General features: G+C 44.4%; 1 protein-coding gene across 3 annotated transcripts in view; it reads left to right on the forward strand.

Moving 5' to 3' along the window:
• The window catches only part of LOC138651364 (excitatory amino acid transporter 1-like), a 273291-nt gene that overhangs the window by 171238 nt on the left and 82618 nt on the right, over positions 1–19435 (forward strand). For all 3 annotated transcript variants that reach the window (XM_069741505.1, XM_069741495.1, XM_069741514.1), the window contains exon 5: positions 18228–18270. In XM_069741505.1, coding sequence (XP_069597606.1) covers positions 18228–18270 — 43 coding nt within the window. The remainder of the gene's footprint in view (positions 1–18227; positions 18271–19435) is intronic.

Raw genomic sequence — 19435 nt, forward strand, 5'->3', positions numbered from 1 at the left:
CGTCCAGGTATCACGTATCAGGACACAAGGATGCGAAAAGCCATATCTGCTGAGGAGCGTCTTCTCCTAACCTTACAGTATGTATTATACATTCTCACATACTGTATGTTGATGTTTTTTTTTTATGTGTTGTGTTCTAGCAGGTTTTTTAAAGTATTGGTGGACATTATGGCACAAGCACACAAACAAAACAGTGGTTATTGTTCCAGTAAAGTAACCAAGGGAAATTTTACTTTTTCTATAAGAAATAATGTGTTTGAAAATAAACTATGCACTTGTGCTTCATCATGCTTTTTTTACATCATTTTTTTAAAAGAATATTATCTTTATTTGTCTTTCAGCTTCCTGTCCACAGGCTTGTCCTATGCGGGACTACACCTTGAATTTCTGATTGGGCGTTCCACAATTTCTGCCATTGTTCGTTCAACCTGTTTGCAAATATGGGAGAAACTTCATGAACTTGTTATGCCTGAGCCCAAACAGGAGGATTGGCTCAAAATCGCCAGTGCATTCAAGAACACTTGTGACTTCCCTAACTGCATTGGAGCTGTGGATGGGAAACATATCGGGGTGCGTAAGCCGCCGAACTCTGGTTCCCAATTCTACAATTACAAGCAGTTTTTCTATGTAGTTCTGTTAGCTGTTGCTGACAGTAACTACAGGTTTGTAATTGTAGACATTGGGGCCTATGGGCGAACTGGAGACTCTAGGGTCTTCAATTCCTCCATAATGGGTCGTCGGCTACGTGACTACCAGTTAAACCTCCCACCACCACAACAACTCCCAGGCTCCAATGCGGAAGCAGTGCCTTTTGTTTTGGTTGGAGATGAGGCTTTCCAACTGACGAGGCACGTCATGAGGCCTTAACCCAGGCGCAACCTGGACCACCAGCGGAGGGTATTTAATATGAGACTTTCCAGGGCGCGGAGACTGGTGGAATGTGCCTTTGGGATTCTTGTTGCCAAATGGCGTGTTCTCCAGTCTGCCATTCAGCTCAGTGATGCTACGATCAATGAAGTAATAAAAGCCTGTGTTATTTTGCACAATTTTACCCGCATACATGATTGTTCCTCAGATAATATTGTTGATCACCTGATGGACAATGTGATTAGGCCTACCCCATATGTCCCCTTTCTGGGCTAAAAGTTCGTGATGCATTCAGCAATTATTTTTTGTCTCCTCAAGGTGCCACTCCCTGGCAAGAATATGCAATTTTTCATGTGTAATTTTGATTAATTATAAATGTTTTTTGAGAAATCAAACAAATCTTTCTGTTGTATTTAATTAATTTACATATGGTTATGAGCCTAGCATGTGTGTGTGTGTGTGTGATGTAATAATGATTGGTCGACAGACATATTTTTTTTTAAGAAACGTAGTTTTTACTGATCCTTTTTTTTTTTTGAGGTTAGTATTTGAAACTAAACTTTTTTGGATAACCTCTTGTATCTCAACATTTTAAACTGCCAATATAAGCAGAAAAAAAAACAGCCTAACAAAGTGCTATGTCAGCACAAACATCATCAAGATTGTCAAAACAATATGATCTAAAAAAATTAACAAAATTTACAAACAAAATTATAAAAAATAAAGATAATAAACACAAAAAATCACAAATCTTGATAGGTTGGTGGTGGAGATGTGTCTAGTTCACGGTCCTCATCAGGTGGCCTTTGTAGGCCCAATTGTCCTTGACCCTGTGAGGATGTGGTATTGGCTGGAGGAACATTATGATGTTGGGCAGTCGGCAAATTTAAAAATGGATTCTGAATAAACCCATGATGGTCCTGAACATATGGCCTGGAATCATACTCGAAACCAAAATGGCCATGTTGTCCAAAGCCAGGTTGGGACCAGCCTCCCGCACTGGGTCTGGACAAGTGGCCATATTGGGATGGTTGATGATATCCAGCCATATGGTACTGAGGTTGCCATGGTGGGTTTTGTGTGGGTTGAGGTTGAGTAGTCGGCTCACGTGTAGGGGGTGCTTCAGATCCCTGTTGAGCATGCACCTGTTGGAATCTTTGAGGCCGCAGGATATTTTGTGGTGACATCTGCCACTGTTCAATCATCTCCATAAGCTGGTATGGGTTATTTGGAGGGGTGCATGCATCAATAAGGATCTGAATGCACCCTCTCACACGAAGCCTCAACTCACGCTCTATGGGCCTTAAATATCGTGCCAGGCTCCTTGTAAAGCCCTCCAAACCATCATCCTCACGAACCCTTGCCAGGTAGCTCAACACCCCAGCATCAATATTTCTCCTACTTTGTAGGAGCTCTCTCCTGCGGCGAGCACGCTGGGAAAATAATCCAGCCTGTGGTGAGCGCTCAAGGGCAACTGTAGGGCTGCTGCTGTTTGCCTGCTCATCCTGGCTAGGTGGTTCTTCTGCTGCTGCTGCTGAAGACAGTGGGGCCTCTTCTTCTTGGGCTGCTGCTGATTCTGGAGCTGGCTGGGCAGATGAGGAGGATCCTGGAGGGATGGAGCCTGAGGGATCTGAAGATGGTCCAGCCACCTCTTCTCCTTCCCCAACTGGGTCAATGACAAACTCAGAATCTGACCCTGTCTCCCTGTCAGTGAGGTTAGACTGTGTTCTGTAATGGAAAAATATTTTGAGTACAAAATTGTTTTATATGAAAGATACTAAATAAAAAAAAGGTTTAAAATGTGTTGTGAGGTTTCTACTTACGGCCCGAGGTCCATGCTGGGGTTCAAGAAAGTTAATCTATCAAAATAGATGTACCGTATATACTCGAGTATAAGCCGAGATTTTCAGCCCAAATTTTAGGGCTGAAAGTGCCCCCCTCGGCTTATACTCGAGTCACGGTAGTGGTGGGGTCGGCAGGTGAGGGGCTGAGGGCGCTGGGGTATACTTACCTAGTCCCAGCGATCCTCGCGCTGTCCCTGCCGTCCCACGGGCTTCGGCGCTGCAGCTTCTTCCCCTCTTCAGCGGTCACGTGGGACCACTCATTAGAGAAATGAATAAGCGGCTCCACCTCCCATAGGGGCGGAGCCGCTTATTCATTTCTCTAATCAGCGGTGCCGGTGACCGCTGATAGAGAAAGAAGCTGCAGCGCCGAAGACAGGAGGGGACAGCGCGAGGATCGCCAGGACTAGGTGAGTATGTTATATTCACCTGTCCTCGTTCCAGCCGCCGGGCGCCGATCCATCTTCCCGGCCGGCGCCTCCATCTTCCCGGCGTCTGCTCTCTGACTGATCAGGCAGAGGGCGCGATGACGCATATAGTGTGCGCGGCGCCCTCTGCCTGATCAGTCAGAGCAGAGACGCCGGGAAGATGGAGGCGCCGGAACAAGACGCTGGGAGCTGCAATCAAGGGAGGTGAGTATGTGTTTTTTTTTTTTTTATTGCAGCAGTAGCAGCGGCAGCACAGATTAATGTGGAGCATCTATGGGGCACAGTGAACGGTGCAGAGCACCGTATAAGGCACAGCTAGGGGGCACAATGAACGGTGCAGAGCACCGTATAAGGCACAGCTAGGGGGCACAATGAACGGTGCAGAGCACCGTATAAGGCACAGCTAGGGGGCACAATGAACGGTGCAGAGCACCGTATAAGGCACAGCTAGGGGGCACAATGAACGGTGCAGAGCACCGTATAAGGCACAGCTAGGGGGCACAGTGAACGGTGCGGGGCACAGTGAACGGTGCAGAGCACCGTATAAGGCACAGCTAGGGGGCACAGTGAACGGTGCAGAGCACCGTATAAGGCACAGCTAGGGGGCACAGTGAACGGTGCAGAGCACCGTATAAGGCACAGCTAGGGGGCACAGTGAACGGTGCAGAGCACCGTATATGGCACAGCTAGGGGGCACAATGAACGGTGCAGAGCACCGTATATGGCACAGCTATGGGGCACAGTGAACGGTGCAGAGCACTGTATATGGCACAGCTAGGGGGCACAGTGAACGGTGCAGAGCACTATATGGGGCACAGCTATGGGGAAATATGAATGGTGTAGAGCACTATATGGCACAGCTATGGGGAAATAATGATCTATTTTTATTTTTGAAATTCACCGGTAAATGCTGCATTTCCACCCTAGGCTTATACTCGAGTCAATAAGTTTTCCCAGTTTTTTGTGGCAAAATTAGGGGGGTCGGCTTATACTCGGGTCGGCTTATACTCGAGTATATACGGTACTTTTTTTTTTGAGGAGGTGCATCTGCCCCACTCTTTTCCCGCTGCTGCCTTTCCCTCCTGTACTGATCGCGGATACTCCGCCATCTTGTTGTAACAGCACCCACTGAAACAAAAAACATTAAAACAAGATATTAGCCCATTATGTACAGTGGTCACACAAGGTGTAATTGACTACACAGAATTTAGTGTTGCATACGAATATGCATTTGTGGAATACATTTATTAACTTTGTTAAAATAAGACAATTATAATGTAATGCCACAAGGACAGAGTCCGCTACCCTCTATTCCAGAAAGAACAATATTAGAAAAACATTGTTAACCCCTTTACCCCCAAGGGTGGTTTGCACGTTAATGACCAGGCCAATTTTTACAATTCTGACCACTGTCCCTTTATGAGGTTATAACTCCGAAACGCTTCAACGGATCCTGGTGATTCTGACATTGTTTTCTCGTGACATATTGTACTTCATGATAGTGGTAAAATTTCTTTGATAGTACCTGCGTTTATTTGTGAAAAAAACGGAAATTTGGCGAAAATTTTGAAAATTTCGCAATTTTCAAACTTTGAATTTTTATGCAATTAAATCACAGAGATATGTCACACAAAATACTTAATAAGTAACATTTCCCACATGTCTCCTTTACATCAGCATAATTTTGGAACCAATTTTTTTTTTTGTTAGGGAGTTATAAGGGTTAAAAGTTGACCAGCAATTTCTCATTTTTACAACACCATTTTTTTTTAGGGACCACGTCTCATTTGAAGTCATTTTGAGGGGTCTATATGATAGAAAATGCCCAAGTGTGACACCATTCTAAAAACTGCACCCCTCAAGGTGCTCAAAACCACATTCAAGAAGTTTATTAACCCTTCAGGTGTTTAATAGGAATTTTTGGAATGTTTAAATAAAAATGAACATTTAACTTTTTTACACAAAAAATTTACTTCAGCTCCAATTTGTTTTATTTTACCAAGGGTAACAGGAGAAATTGGACCCAAAAAGTTGTTGTCCAATTTGTCCTGAGTACGCTGATACCCCATATGTGGCAGTAAACCACTGTTTGGGCGCATGGGAGAGCTCGGAAGGGAAGGAGCGCTATTTGACTTTTCAATGCAAAATTGACAGGAATTGAGATGGGACGCCATGTTGCGTTTGGAGAGCCACTGATGTGCCTAAACATTGAAACCCCCCACAAGTGACACCATTTTGGAAAGTAGACCCCCTAAGGAACTTATCTAGAGGTGTGGTGAGCACTTTGACCCACCAAGTGCTTCACAGAAGTTTATAATGCAGAACCGTAAAAATAAAAAATCATATTTTTTCACAAAAATTATATTTTTGCCCCCAATTTTTTATTTTTCCAAGGCTAAGAGAAGAAATTGGACCTCAAAAGTTGTTGTCCAATTTGTCCCGAGTACGCTGATACCCCATATGTGGCAGTAAACCACTGTTTGGGCGCATGGGAGAGCTCGGAAGGGAAGGAGCGCCGTTTGACTTTTCAATGCAAAATTGACAGGAATTGAGATGGGACGCCATGTTGCGTTTGGAGAGCCACTGATGTGCCTAAACATTGAAACCCCCCACAAGTGACACCATTTTGGAAAGTAGACCCCCTAAGGAACTTATCTGGATGTGTGGTGAGCACTTTGACCCACCAAGGGCTTCACAGAAGTTTATAATGCAGAGCCATAAAAATAAAACAAAATTTTTTTCCCACAAAAATTATTTTTTAGCCCCCAGTTTTGTATTTTCCCTAGGGTAACAGGAGAAATTGGACCCCAAAAGTTGTTGTCCAATTTGTCCTGAGTACGCTGATACCCCATATGTGGGGGGGAACCACCGTTTGGGCGCATGGGAGGGTTCGGAAGGGAAGGAGCGCCATTTGGAATGCAGACTTAGATGGAATGGTCTGCAGGCGTCACATTGCGTTTGCAGAGCCCCTAATGTACCTAAACAGTAGAAACCCCCCACAAGTGACACCATTTTGGAAAGTAGACCCCCTAAGGAACTCATCTTGATGTGTTGTGAGAGCTTTGAACCCCCAAGTATTTCACTACAGTTTATAACGCAGAGCCATGCAAATAAAAAATATTTTTTTTTCCACAAAAATTATATTTTAGCCCCCAGTTTTGTATTTTTCCAAGGTTAGCAGGAGAAATTGGACCCTAAATGTTGTTGTCCAATTTGTCCTGAGTACGCTGATACCCGATATGTGGGGGGGAACCACCGTTTGGGCGCATGGGAGGGCTCGGAAGGGAAGGAGCATCATTTGGAATGCAGACTTAGATGGATTGGTCTGCAGGCGTCACATTGCGTTTGCAGAGCCCCTAATGTACCTAAACAGTAGAAACCCCCCACAAGTGACCCCATATTGGAAACTAGACCCCTCAATGAACTTATCTAGATGTGTTGTGAGAACTTTGAACCCCCAAGTGTTTCACTACAGTTTATAACGCAGAGCCGTGAAAATAAAAAATCTTTTTGTTTTCCCACAAAAATTATTTTTTAGCCCCCAGTTTTGTATTTTCCCAAGGGTAACAGGAGAAATTGGTCCACTAAAGTTGTTGTCCAATTTGTCCTGAGTACGCTGATACCCCATATGTTGGGGGTAAACCCCTGTTTGGGCACACAGGAGAGCTCGGAAGGGAAGGAGCACTGTTTTACTTTTTCAACGCAGAATTGGCTGGAATTGAGATCGGACGCCATGTCGTGTTTGGAGAGCCCCTGATGTGCCGAAACAGTGGAAACCCCCCAATTATAACTGAAACCCTAATCTAAACACACCCCTAACCCTAATTCCAACGGTAACCCTAACCACACCTCTAACCCTGACACACCCCTAACCCTAATCCCAACCCTATTTCCAACTGTAAATGTAATCTAAACCCTAACCCTAACTTTAGCCCCAACCCTAACTTTAGCCCCAACCCTAGCCCTAACCCTAGCCCTAACCCTAGCCCTAACCCTAGCCCTAACCCTAACCCTAGCCCTAACCCTAGCCCTAACCCTAGCCCTAACCCTAACCCTAGCCCTAGCCCTAACCCTAGCCCTAGCCCTAACCCTAGCCCTAACCCTAGCCCTAGCCCTAACCCTAGCCCTAACCCTAGCCCTAGCCCTAACCCTAGCCCTAACGGGAAAATGGAAATAAATACATTTTTTTTATTTTTCCCTAACTAAGGGGGTGATGAAGGGGGGTTTGATTTACTTTTATAGCGAGTTTTTTAGCGGATTTTTATGATTGGCAGCCGTCACACACTGAAAGACCCTTTTTATTGCAAAAAATATTTTTTGCAATACCACATTTTGAGAGCTATAATTTTTCCATATTTTGGTCCACAGAGTCATGTGAGGTCTTGTTTTTTGCGGGACGAGTTGACGTTTTTATTGAAAACATTTTTGGGCACGTGACATTTTTTTATCGCTTTTTATTCCGATTTTTGTGAGGAAGAATGACCAAAAGCCAGCTATTCATGAATTTCTATTGGGGGAGGCGTTTATACCGTTCCGCGTTTGGTAAAATTGATAAATCAGTTTTATTCTTCGGGTCAGTACGATTACAGCGATACCTCATTTATATCATTTTTTTATGGTTTGGTGCTTTTATACGATAAAAACGATTTTACAGAAAAAATAATTATTTTTGCATCGCTTTATTCTCAGGACTATAACTTTTTTATTTTTTTGCTGATGATGCTGTATGGCGGCTCTTTTTTTGCGGGACAATATGACGCTTTCAGCGGTACCATGGTTATTTATATCTGTCCTTTTGATCGCGTGTTATTCCACTTTTTGTTCGGCGGTATGATAATAAAGCGTTGTTTTTTGCCTCGTTTTTTTTTTTTTTCTTACGGTGTTTACTGAAGGGGTTAACTAGTGGGACAGTTTTATAGGTCGGGTCGTTACGGACGCGGCGATACTAAATATGTGTACTTTTATTGCTTTTTTTTTATTTAGATGAAGAAATGTATTTATGGGAATAATATATATTTTTTTTTTTTCATTATTTTGGAATATTTTTTTTTATTTTTTTTACACATTTGGAAATTTTTTTTTTTACTTTTTTACTTTGTCCCAGGGGGGGACATCACAGATCAGTGATCTGACAGTTTGCACAGCACTCTGTCAGATCACTGATCTGACATGCAGCGCTGCAGCCTTCACAGTGCCTGCTCTAAGCAGGCTCTGTGAAGCCACCTCCCTCCCTGCAGGACCCGGATCCGCGGCCATCTTGGATCCGGGGCTCGAGCAGGGAGGGAGGTGAGGAGACCCTCGCAGCAACGCGATCACATCGCGTTGCTGCGGGGGGCTCAGGGAAGCCCGCAGGGAGCCCCCTCCCTGCGCGGTGCTTCCCTGCACCGCCGGCACATCGCGATCATCTTTGATCGCGGTGTGCCAGGGGTTAATGTGCCGGGGGCGGTCCGTGACCGCTCCTGGCACATAGTGCCGGATGTCAGCTGCGATAAGCAGCTGACACCCGGCCGCGATCGGCCGCGCTCCCCCCGTGAGCGCGGCCGATCGGCTATGACGTACTATCCCGTCCAGGGTCAGATAAGCCCAGGGCACCTCGACGGGATAGTACGTCTAAGGTCACAGAGGGGTTAAGGGATAAATGTTCAAACCATTATTGTAATTGGTTTATCATGTACAGCACCATGTACGTACTGGTGGGCTTTCAATTAAGTTCTATACTAATTAATAAATTAATGATTACAAATTCAAAGTAGTAAGGTACTGCTGTTTCACAAGAAAATTACATTACAAACATGAGTGTACTTACTTATTTGCCTCTGTGCCTCACGTATCTGCTGCTCATAATGTGGGAATATGGCCCCACACACACTCCTCCATGCTGCCTCTTTTTGGTCCCTGTTGGCATAGTTTGGATCTCTTTGATCCCAAAGAACTGGCCTTTCTTGGACCAAAATAAGCAGCATGTCAACATTGATTAGGTGAGACATGGTGGATCTCACTCCGTGGAGGCGTGCAGCAGACTTCCGGGTTCACTGTCTGGCTTTTTGCGCTAATTAGCATGTCTCAGCTTCCTGATTGAGCCACTTGGACAATTCCTGACACCTGCCTGAGTGTAGCGTATTTCTCGCAAGTCACACGCATGGTCCGTATGCATTCCGTATTTTGCGCGCCCACATAGACTTTCATTGGTGTATTTTTTGCGCAATACGCTGACAAACGCAGCATGCTGCGATTTTCTATGGCCGTACGAAGCCGTATAATACGGATGCGTAATATACGGCTGATAGGACCTGACCCATTGGGAATAATTGGGACGTTTGTTAGGCGTGTTTTACAGACGTATTTTATGCGCTCTTACATCCGTAAAACTCGCTAGTGTGACGGCGGCCTTACTCCCAGCCATTACCCCACTAGCTCGGAAGCACCACAACAGCAGGGTTCCAATGTTCACTTGAACTTCCTGAGAATTCAACAAACCCTTGCTGAAAATCCCCTCTACCATTCATCAGATCAAGAACCAAATTAAATTCCAAAAAGAGGAATCCATATACCATTGGATCCCCCAGACCAATTTATAACCAACTTCAAGGACAAGGGCAATGCTGTGTTGTATGCTGTAACAATAAAGAAGCCGCCTGCTCCTCTACAGCAGTTACAGACAGGCTCTCTAATCACCAGCTGCACATACATCGTAAGAAAATATAATATGTAGGTCTAGTATAAGGTGCCTGCAGCCATAAGTGTATGTGCAGAAAACTGCAAGGTCTGTGTCCCCAGTCAGTCACACTACCTACATACAATAGACGAGAGACAGGGCTGAAAACTGGGCCCATGATGTGTTCTCCAGAGCAAGGTGCAGCATCACACTAGGAGTGCCCACTCACTGCCCGCCATGTGCTGAGTTATTAGTGCCCACTCACTGCCCGCCATGACTGCGTTAGCAGTGCCCACTCACTGCCTGCCATATTCTGCGTTATTAATGCCCCACTCACCATACCGCCATGTGCTGAATTACTCCCCGAATAATTATTGACACCTGATAAAATATATATAGTAAGGCTCCAGGTAATCCACTCAGGCTAGTGCTATCCACCATCTTAGGTAATATAAAAAAGCACTCAGTGGGTATAACCTGATCCTGCAAACATATGAGGGGGACAATATACAGAAAAAGGGGTGGATATATCAGGAAGGACAGCATGCAACATTAATAGGACTTAAGGTAGCGTCACACATAACGATATCGTTAACGATATCGTTGCTTTTTGTGACGTAGCAACAATATCGTTAACGAAATCGTTGTGTGTGACAGCGACCAACGATCAGGCCCCTGCTGGGAGATCGTTGGTCGCTGGGGAAAGTCCAGCACTTTATTTTGTCGCTGGATCTCCCGCTGACATCACTGAATCGGCGTGTGTGACGCCGATACAGCGATGTCTTCACTGGTAACCAAGGTAAACATCGGGTTACTAAGCGCAGGGCCGCGCTTAGTAACCCAATGTTTACCCTGGTTACCGTTGTAAATGTAAAAAAAAAAACACTACATACTTACATTCCCGGTGTCTGGTCATGTCCCCCGCCGTCAGCTTCCCGCACTGACTGGTGAGCGCCGGCCAGCCGTAAAGCACAGCACAGCGGTGACGTCACCGCTGTACTTTACGGCCGGCGCTCAGTCAGTGCGGGAAGCTGAAGGCGAGGGACATGACCAGACACCGGGAATGTAAGTATGTAGTTTTTTTTTTTTTTTACATTTACAACGGTAACCAGGGTAAACATCGGGTTACTAAGCGCGGCCCTGCGCATAGTAACCCGATGTTTACCCTGGTTACCCGGGGACTTCGGGATCGTTGGTCACTGGAGAGCTGTCTGTGTGACAGCTCTCCAGCGACCAAACGGCGACGCTGCAGTGATCGACATCGTTGTCGGTATCGCTGCAGTGTCGCTTAGTGTGACGGTACCTTAAAGGCTGCCATATCTCCAGAAATAAAGCATGGGTTTGGAAGTCATGCCCAGATTATATGTGCAGTCTCCCTCCTCCTTCACAGGTCAGGAGGGGGAAGGTCTCAGGGGCTCATTGTTTCAACAAGTTAGGTCAACATGTCATTAGCATACAATACAATATTGTGGGGTCTGATATCAGGTGGCAGCAAAAGCCATTCAATTCAATTAGCAAATAAAGGTACCTTCACACTGAACAACTTAACAACGATATCGCTAGCGATCCGTGACGTTGCAGCGTCCTGGATAGCGCTATCGTTGTGTTTGACACGCAGCAGCGATCTGGATCCTGCTGTGTCATCGTTGGTCGGAGCAGAAAGGCCAGAACTTTATTTCGTCGCTGGATCTCCCGCAGACATCGCTGAATCGGCGTGTGTGACGCCGATTCAGGGATGTCTTCACTGGTAACCAGGGTAAACATCGGGTTGCTAAGCGCAGGGCCGCGCTTAGTAACCCGATGTTTACCCTGGTTACCATTGTAAATGTAAAAAAAAGCAAACAGTACATACTTACATTCCGGTGTCTGTCCCCTCGCCGTCAGCTTCCCGCACTGACGTCACAGCTCTGCTTTACGGCCGTCCGGTGCTGACACAGTGCAGGAAAGCTGAGGCCGGGGGACAGACACCGGAATGTATGTATGTATTGTTTAAAGTAACAATTCTCTTGTTTAAAATCTACAGGTCCTTCTCAAAAAATTAGCATATAGTGTTAAATTTCATTATTTACCATAATGTAATGATTACAATTAAACTTTCATATATTATAGATTCATTATCCACCAACTGAAATTTGTCAGGTCTTTTATTGTTTTAATACTGATGATTTTGGCATACAACTCCTGATAACCCAAAAAACCTGTCTCAATAAATTAGCATATCAAGAAAAGGTTCTCTAAACGACCTATTACCCTAATCTTCTGAATCAACTAATTAACTCTAAACACATGCAAAAGATACCTGAGGCTTTTATAAACTCCCTGCCTGGTTCATTACTCAAAACCCCCATCATGGGTAAGACTAGCGACCTGACAGATGTCAAGAAGGCCATCATTGACACCCTCAAGCAAGAGGGTAAGACCCAGAAAGAAATTTCTCAACAAATAGGCTGTTCCCAGAGTGCTGTATCAAGGCACCTCAATGGTAAGTCTGTTGGAAGGAAACAATGTGGCAGAAAACGCTGTACAACGAGAAGAGGAGACCGGACCCTGAGGAAGATTGTGGAGAAGGACCGATTCCAGACCTTGGGGAACCTGAGGAAGCAGTGGACTGAGTCTGGTGTGGAAACATCCAGAGCCACCGTGCACAGGCGTGTGCAGGAAATGGGCTACAGGTGCCGCATTCCCCAGGTAAAGCCACTTTTGAACCATAAACAGCGGCAGAGGCGCCTGACCTGGGCTACAGAGAAACAGCACTGGACTGTTGCTAAGTGGTCCCAAGTACTTTTTTCTGATGAAAGCAAATTTTGCATGTCATTCGGAAATCAAGGTGCCAGAGTCTGGAGGAAGACTGGGGAGAAGGAAATGCCAAAATGCCTGAAGTCCAGTGTCAAGTACCCACAGTCAGTGATGGTGTGGGGTGCCATGTCAGCTGCTGGTGTTGGTCCACTGTGTTTCATCAAGGGCAAGGTCAATGCAGCTAGCTATCAGGAGATTTTGGAGCACTTCATGCTTCCATCGGCTGAAATGCTTTATGGAGATGAAGATTTCATTTTTCAGCACGACCTGGCACCTGCTCACAGTGCCAAAACCACTGGTAAATGGTTTACTGACCATGGTATTACTGTGCTCAATTGGCCTGCCAACTCTCCTGACCTGAACCCCATAGAGAATCTGTGGGATATTGTGAAGAGAAAGTTGAGAGACGCAAGACCCAACACTCTGGATGAGCTTAAGGCCGCTATTGAAGCATCCTGGGCCTCCATAACATCTCAGCAGTGTCACAGGCTGATTGCCTCCATGCCACGCCGTATTGAAGCAGTCATTTCTGCCAAAGGATTTCCGACCAAGTATTGAGTGCATAACTGAACATTATTATTTGTTGTTTTTTTTGTTTGTTATTAAAAAACACTTTTATTTGATTGGATGGGTGAAATATGCTAATTTATTGAGACAGGTTTTTTGGGTTATCAGGAGTTGTATGCCAAAATCATCAGTATTAAAACAATAAAAGACCTGACAAATTTCAGTTGGTGGATAATGAATCTATAATATATGAAAGTTTAATTGTAATCATTACATTATGGTAAATAATGAAATTTAACACTATATGCTAATTTTTTGAGAAGGACCTGTACACTGCAATACAAACAAAGGCTGCAGGAGTTCTCAGTCCACCCATCCCCAAGTCATGTCCACCTCCGTCTAGTCTCTGGTGGTTTCTTGATGCCCGCAGACCATTCCATCAAAGTCTGCAATCCAAAACGTCACTTATTCCATTCCGAGCCACGACGTGTGCCCAGTTTTTTTTCCCCACATATGGAGTATCGGCGTACTCGTGAAAAATTGCACATCTTTTTCTGTATATTTTCTCATATAACCCTTGGGAAAATAAAAAAAATCGTAGCTAAAAGATCATTTTTGTGGAAAAAAATGTTTTATTTTTTTTCACGACTCAACGTTATAATTTTTGGTGAGGCACTTGGAGGTTCACGGTGCTCACCACATATCTAAATAAATTCCTTGGGAGGTCCAGTTTCCAAAATGGGGTCACTTGTGGGAGATTTCCACTGTTGAGGCACATCAGGGGCTCTGCAAGTGCAACATGACGCCCACAGACCATTCCATCAAAAGTCTGCAATCCAAAACGTCACTTATTCCATTCCGAGCCCCAACGTGTGCCCAAACAGTGGTTTTTCCCCATATATAGGGGAAGTATGGTGGCGCAGTGGATAGCACAGCAGCCTTGCAGTGCTGGAATCCCGGGTTGTATGTTCTCTCCGTGTTTGCGTGGGTTTCCTCCGGGTACTCCGGTTTCCTCCCACATTCCGAAGACATACTGATAGGGAATTTAGATTGTGAGCCCCAACGGGGACAGCAACGATAATGTGTGCAACCTTTCAAGCGCTGCGGAATATGTTAGCGCTATATAAAAATAAAGATTATAATTATTTACATGGGGGTATCGGCGTACTCGTGAAAAATTGCCCAACATCTTTTTCTGTCTATTTTCTCCTATAACCCTTGGGAAAATAAAAAAATCGTAGCTAAAAGATAATTTTTGTGGAAAAAATGTGTTTTATTTTTTTCACGACTCAACATTATAGCTTTTGGTGAGGCACTTGGAGGTTGACGGTGCTCACCACATAGCTAGATAAGTTCCTTGAAGGGTCTAGTTTCCAAAATTGGGTCACTTGTGGTGGTTTTCCACTGTTTAGGTACATCAGGGGCTCTCCAAACGCAACATGGTGTCCGATCTCAATTTCAGCCAATTTTGGTTTGAAAAAGTCAAATGGCGCTCCTTCCCTTCCGAGCCCTGCCGTGCGCCCAAACAGTGGTTTTCCCCCACATATGGGGTATCAGTGTATTCAAGAGAAATTGCACAACTTTAGTGGTCCATTTTCTCCTTTTACACTTGTGAAGATAAAAAAAAATGTTGCTAAAAGATGATTTTTGGGGAAAAAATGTGATTTTTTTAATTTTCACGCCTCTACGTTCTAAACTTCTGTGAAGCACGTGGGGGTTCAAGGTGCTCATAACATAGCTAGATAAGTTCCTTGAAGGATCTAGTTTCCAAAATGGGGTCACTTGTGGCCGTTTTCCACTGTTTAGGTACATCAGGGGCTCTTCAAACGCGACATGGTGTCCGATCTCAATTCTAGCCAATTTTGGTTTGAAAAAGTCAAATGGCGCTCCTTCCCTTCCAAGCCCTGCCGTGTGCCCAAACAGTGGTTTTCCCCCACATATTGGACCAAGAGAAGGTGTGGACAGACTTGAAAAAAGACACATTTGGAGATGAGGGTGGAGGGGTGGGTAATGTCCCTTTCCTTTTTGTTTCCTGGCCTTTGTTTGCTGCTTCCTCAGCCTTTTGGTTCCTGTTGCTGCGTGGTGGGAGTGGAAGGCTGGGCTGTTGCACTCGGCTGCATGGTTGAAGAGGAAGGCTGGGCTGCTGCACTCGGCTGCATGGTGTAGCTGGGTACTGTTGCAACAATCCTAACTAGTGATGAGCGAGTGTACTCGTTGCTCGGGTTTTTCCGAGCACGCTCGGGTGACCTCTGAGCATTTGTTATTGCTTGGAGATATAGTTTTCATCTAGCATGGGAATTTTTCTGAATATATTCCCACGCCAGAGTTCATAGGAGTTTATGCCACCAGGGGGTGCAGCACCGCAAGTCTACGAAGCTACGTTCCCCTGCATTCCATTCATTCCCCAGTTCTTACAGCCAGGGGCAGCTGCATTAGCAGGCTCCTGGTTGTAAAATTATTTAACCCCTTCAGATGGATTTACATCCTGGGACATGTCTGTATGGCGGACAGGTATGGGATATTGTTGCTTTTTTATTTTCCCTTTTTTTCAGATGACAAGGGTCGTCAGTTGGATTGAGTACAATAAAGATGTTAAAATCCCATGTGTATTTTTTTCATTAAAGTACTTTTATTCTTAATGTGTGTAGTTTTTTTTAACCCTTTATTACTATTGGATTAATAATGGATAGGTGTCTTATTGACATCTCTCCATTATTAACCAGGCTTAATGTCGCCTTACATTGGCAAGGTGACATTAACCCCTTATTACCCCATAACCCACTGCTACTCGGGAGTGGGAAAAGAGAGGCTAAGTGCCAGAATAGGCGCATCTTACAGATGTGCCTTGGGCAGATGTTTTTAGCCAGGGAAGGCCAATAACCATGGTCCCTCTCTAGGTTATTAATATCTGCCCTCAGTCACTGGCTTTCCCACTCTGGTGGAGAAAAATGCGCAGGAGCCCACGCCAGTTTTTTCCGTGATTTAACCCTTTATTTTAACACCTAGAGCTCACAAATTTTGCACACACACATCTTACATTAGTAGTGAGGAATATGTAAAAAAAAATAATGGATATGAAATGGTTTACTGTATGTAAACCATGTCTCATATCCTGTGGGGTTTGATAAGGAGATAGCAAAAGCTGGCAATTTAATTACCAGCTTTTCTGCTATCTAGCTCTCTATTAAATATAAATATATATACATATATATATGTGTGTGTGTGTGTGTGTCAATGACATTTATTTTAGCTATTCTATTCTAACCTGCCAGTGTGATTTTACAGTACACCGCACTGAATAACCGGCTTTTCTATAGAACACCAATGCGTTTTTCTCGCAAGTCACACTCATGGTCTGTGTGTAATCCGTATTTTTCTCACTCCTATAGACTTTCATTGGCAGATTTTTTTGCGCAATACGCTGACAAACGCAGCATGCTGCGATTTTCTCAGCCTGTAAAATACGGCCAAGAAATATACGGCAGATAGGAGCTGCCCCATGGAGAAACATTGGTCCGTGTGCAATGCGTTGTTTTTGCGCATCTCAAACGTCCGTATTCCTCTCTAGTGTGACCCCGGCCCAAGTCTTACACGTGGTGAATGAATGGAGAGAATGGTGCAGGAGTATCTAGAACTGATTTTCAATACCATCAAGGAGGGTGTGGACCCTTTAACATTTTTGGAGGTTTTATCATGCCAGCGCTCTCTCAGAACCTGTTTTCAGCTGTGCTGGTGGTGTCCTGACGGATAAGTGCGCCACTGGCTGTCATCTGAAAGTGTAGACCGCCTAACTTTCATCAAGATGAACAAGTCATGGATCTCCAAGGACTTTTGCACCTGCAGACTGTACAGACTGGGTGATATTGCATTTTTCCTTGTGATGCATTAATGTCATGTAACTGCACTCTGTGATATCGTTAGTGTTGCTTCTGTTTCTGCTGTGGCTGTTGCTGCTGCTGATGTTAACACAAATTTGTAGAAATGTGAACAGTCATGGTTTGTCTACTGTACATCTGCTGGGTTAGCTGTACTGGAAGACGTGACGGTCCCAATTATACTATTTGTATTCTCGTGACAGTTATTCCACTTCAGTGGTGTCAGTCCCTCATTTTTTAAATGTGAAAACTCCAGGTTGGGTGTCCATCTGCTGGACTGGGTGTAGTGGAAGACCTGTCAGTCCCTATTATACTATATATACTGTGGTGAAATTGATGCCACTTTGGTATTGTCTGCCAATAATTTTTGGAAATGTGAACACCCCTATTTGAGTGTCCATCTGCTGGATTGGGTGTACCTGCCGGTCCCTAGAATACTATTTCTACTGTGGTGAAATTGTGAAATTGATGCCATGTTTGTGGTGTCTGACAATAATTTATGGAATTGTGAACATTCCAGGTTGGGTGTACATCTGTTGTATTGGTGTAGTGGAAGACCTGTTGGTCCCTATTATACTAGTTGAAATTTATGCAACTTCTGTGTTGTAAGGCCCTCATTTCTTGAAATGTGAACACTCCTGGTTGAGTTTCCAACTGCTATAGGGCGTAGTGTAAGACCTGTCGGTCTCCCTATTATACTATCTATACTGAGGTGTAATTAATGCCACTTTGGTATTGTCTGCCAATGCTTTTTGGTAATGTGAACGCTCCTGGTTGGGTCTCCTTCATGCATGTTGCCTGTAGCAGTAGACCTCAGAAACCGTCAGGCCTTCACTTCCTTGGACTCAACTACCAGTGTTACTATCCTTACATTTTTCTGACAATTGTAGTCTACAAAACTGATATTTGTGCCACCTGAGTGTGGCTCAGCATGAAAGCAGGTACAGGTGTTGCATGTGGTATCGGGGCTCCCAGCAAAGGAGGCCTACACTGATCCCTCACCCACCTTGTCTTACTGTGACGTTCAATTGAAAACTGTAAATGCTGTCCCAGACAGCTTATTGCAATATTGAAAATTCGGTGATCGTAATCCGAACCGAACATTGAAACATTTGTTCATCTCTAGTGAACATACCCTTAGACCTATTACCACATAAAGTGACACTGGTCACATATCAAAATTTTGGCCTGGTCATTAAGGTTAAAATTTGCTCTGTCAGTAAGGGGTTAATGTAATTGTATTTGTTTTTTTCTAAAGGAACATGTTCCCGCCCAATCTGGTGGAAGCCTGCTTTAAACAGGTATGTAATACACATTTCACTTGTCTTTTTTATGAACATGCAAATTTATTTATATCTTACTTCTTTATTAACCAATGTATTGGGCAGGACTAAAGTTCTGTGCAGCACCTTCTTTTGCTGGAGTGCATGTCTGTATTATGTATATGCATGGATAATGTGTGTAAATGTTGAAGTAATATATAAGTATGTGTATATTTTATATGTGTGCCCTATGTAAATATGCATGTGTTTACAGGGGTGGGCACTGACAAAGGTGAAGGGCAGGCCCAAACACAAGACCTGCACAAAGGTCCTTCTATCACACTGTGACAGTCTTCCATAAGGAAGAGGGGCCTGGAGTTCCTGGAACTAACTATCCCTGTCCCGAGGGTAGTCTTGAAGGTAGAGGGGCCAGAGTCTCTGACCTTACTATGCTTCTGTTAAACCCTGATCTGTCTCCTCCCCCACCCTATGAGGCATGGGACAGAAGACAGAAATTTAAGGTAAACAAGACAAAGACAAAACAGTGATAACAGAAGACATCTATCATATAAAAGCACCAACCAATGATAGGGAGTAATACACTAAATGGGAACAGGGACCAGAAGTGTTGTGAATTCTGCTCTTGGGCTCCCTCCGGTGGTTGTAAGTGGCACTTTTGTGAGTTCTGCTCTTGGGCTCCCTCTTGTGGTTTCTAGTGGTATGGCTGCTCCTTGGAGTTAGCTGTCATCAGCTGCCTCCACTTATCTTCTCTTCTGCTCGGCTATTTAGGTCTGGCTCTGTCTTCAGCCAGTGCCACTTGTAAATGGTTTCTGGTTGGATTCACATCTCTTTGGAGTTCCCTGTTATCCTGACCAGTTCAGCTAAGCTAAGTTTTTGCTTGCTCTTTTCTGTCCATAGATTGTGGACTTATCCATTCTGTGCTTTCTATGTTTGTCCAGCTTATCAGTGTGAATTTATTCTGTCTTGCTGGAAGCTCTGGGAGGCAGATTTGCCCTCCACACCTTTAGTCAGGTGTGGAATTTTTTTTGTAAACTCTGCGTGGATTTTTGTAGTGTTTTATACTGACCGCACAGTATTCCGTCCTGTCCTATCTATTTAGCTAGACTGGCCTCCTGTGCTCATCCTGGTTTCATTCTGTGTATGTCTTTTCCCTCTCCACTCACAGTCATTATTTGTGGGGGGC

Source organism: Ranitomeya imitator, chromosome 1, assembly GCF_032444005.1.
Source record: "Ranitomeya imitator isolate aRanImi1 chromosome 1, aRanImi1.pri, whole genome shotgun sequence".
NCBI lineage: Eukaryota > Metazoa > Chordata > Amphibia > Anura > Dendrobatidae > Ranitomeya > Ranitomeya imitator.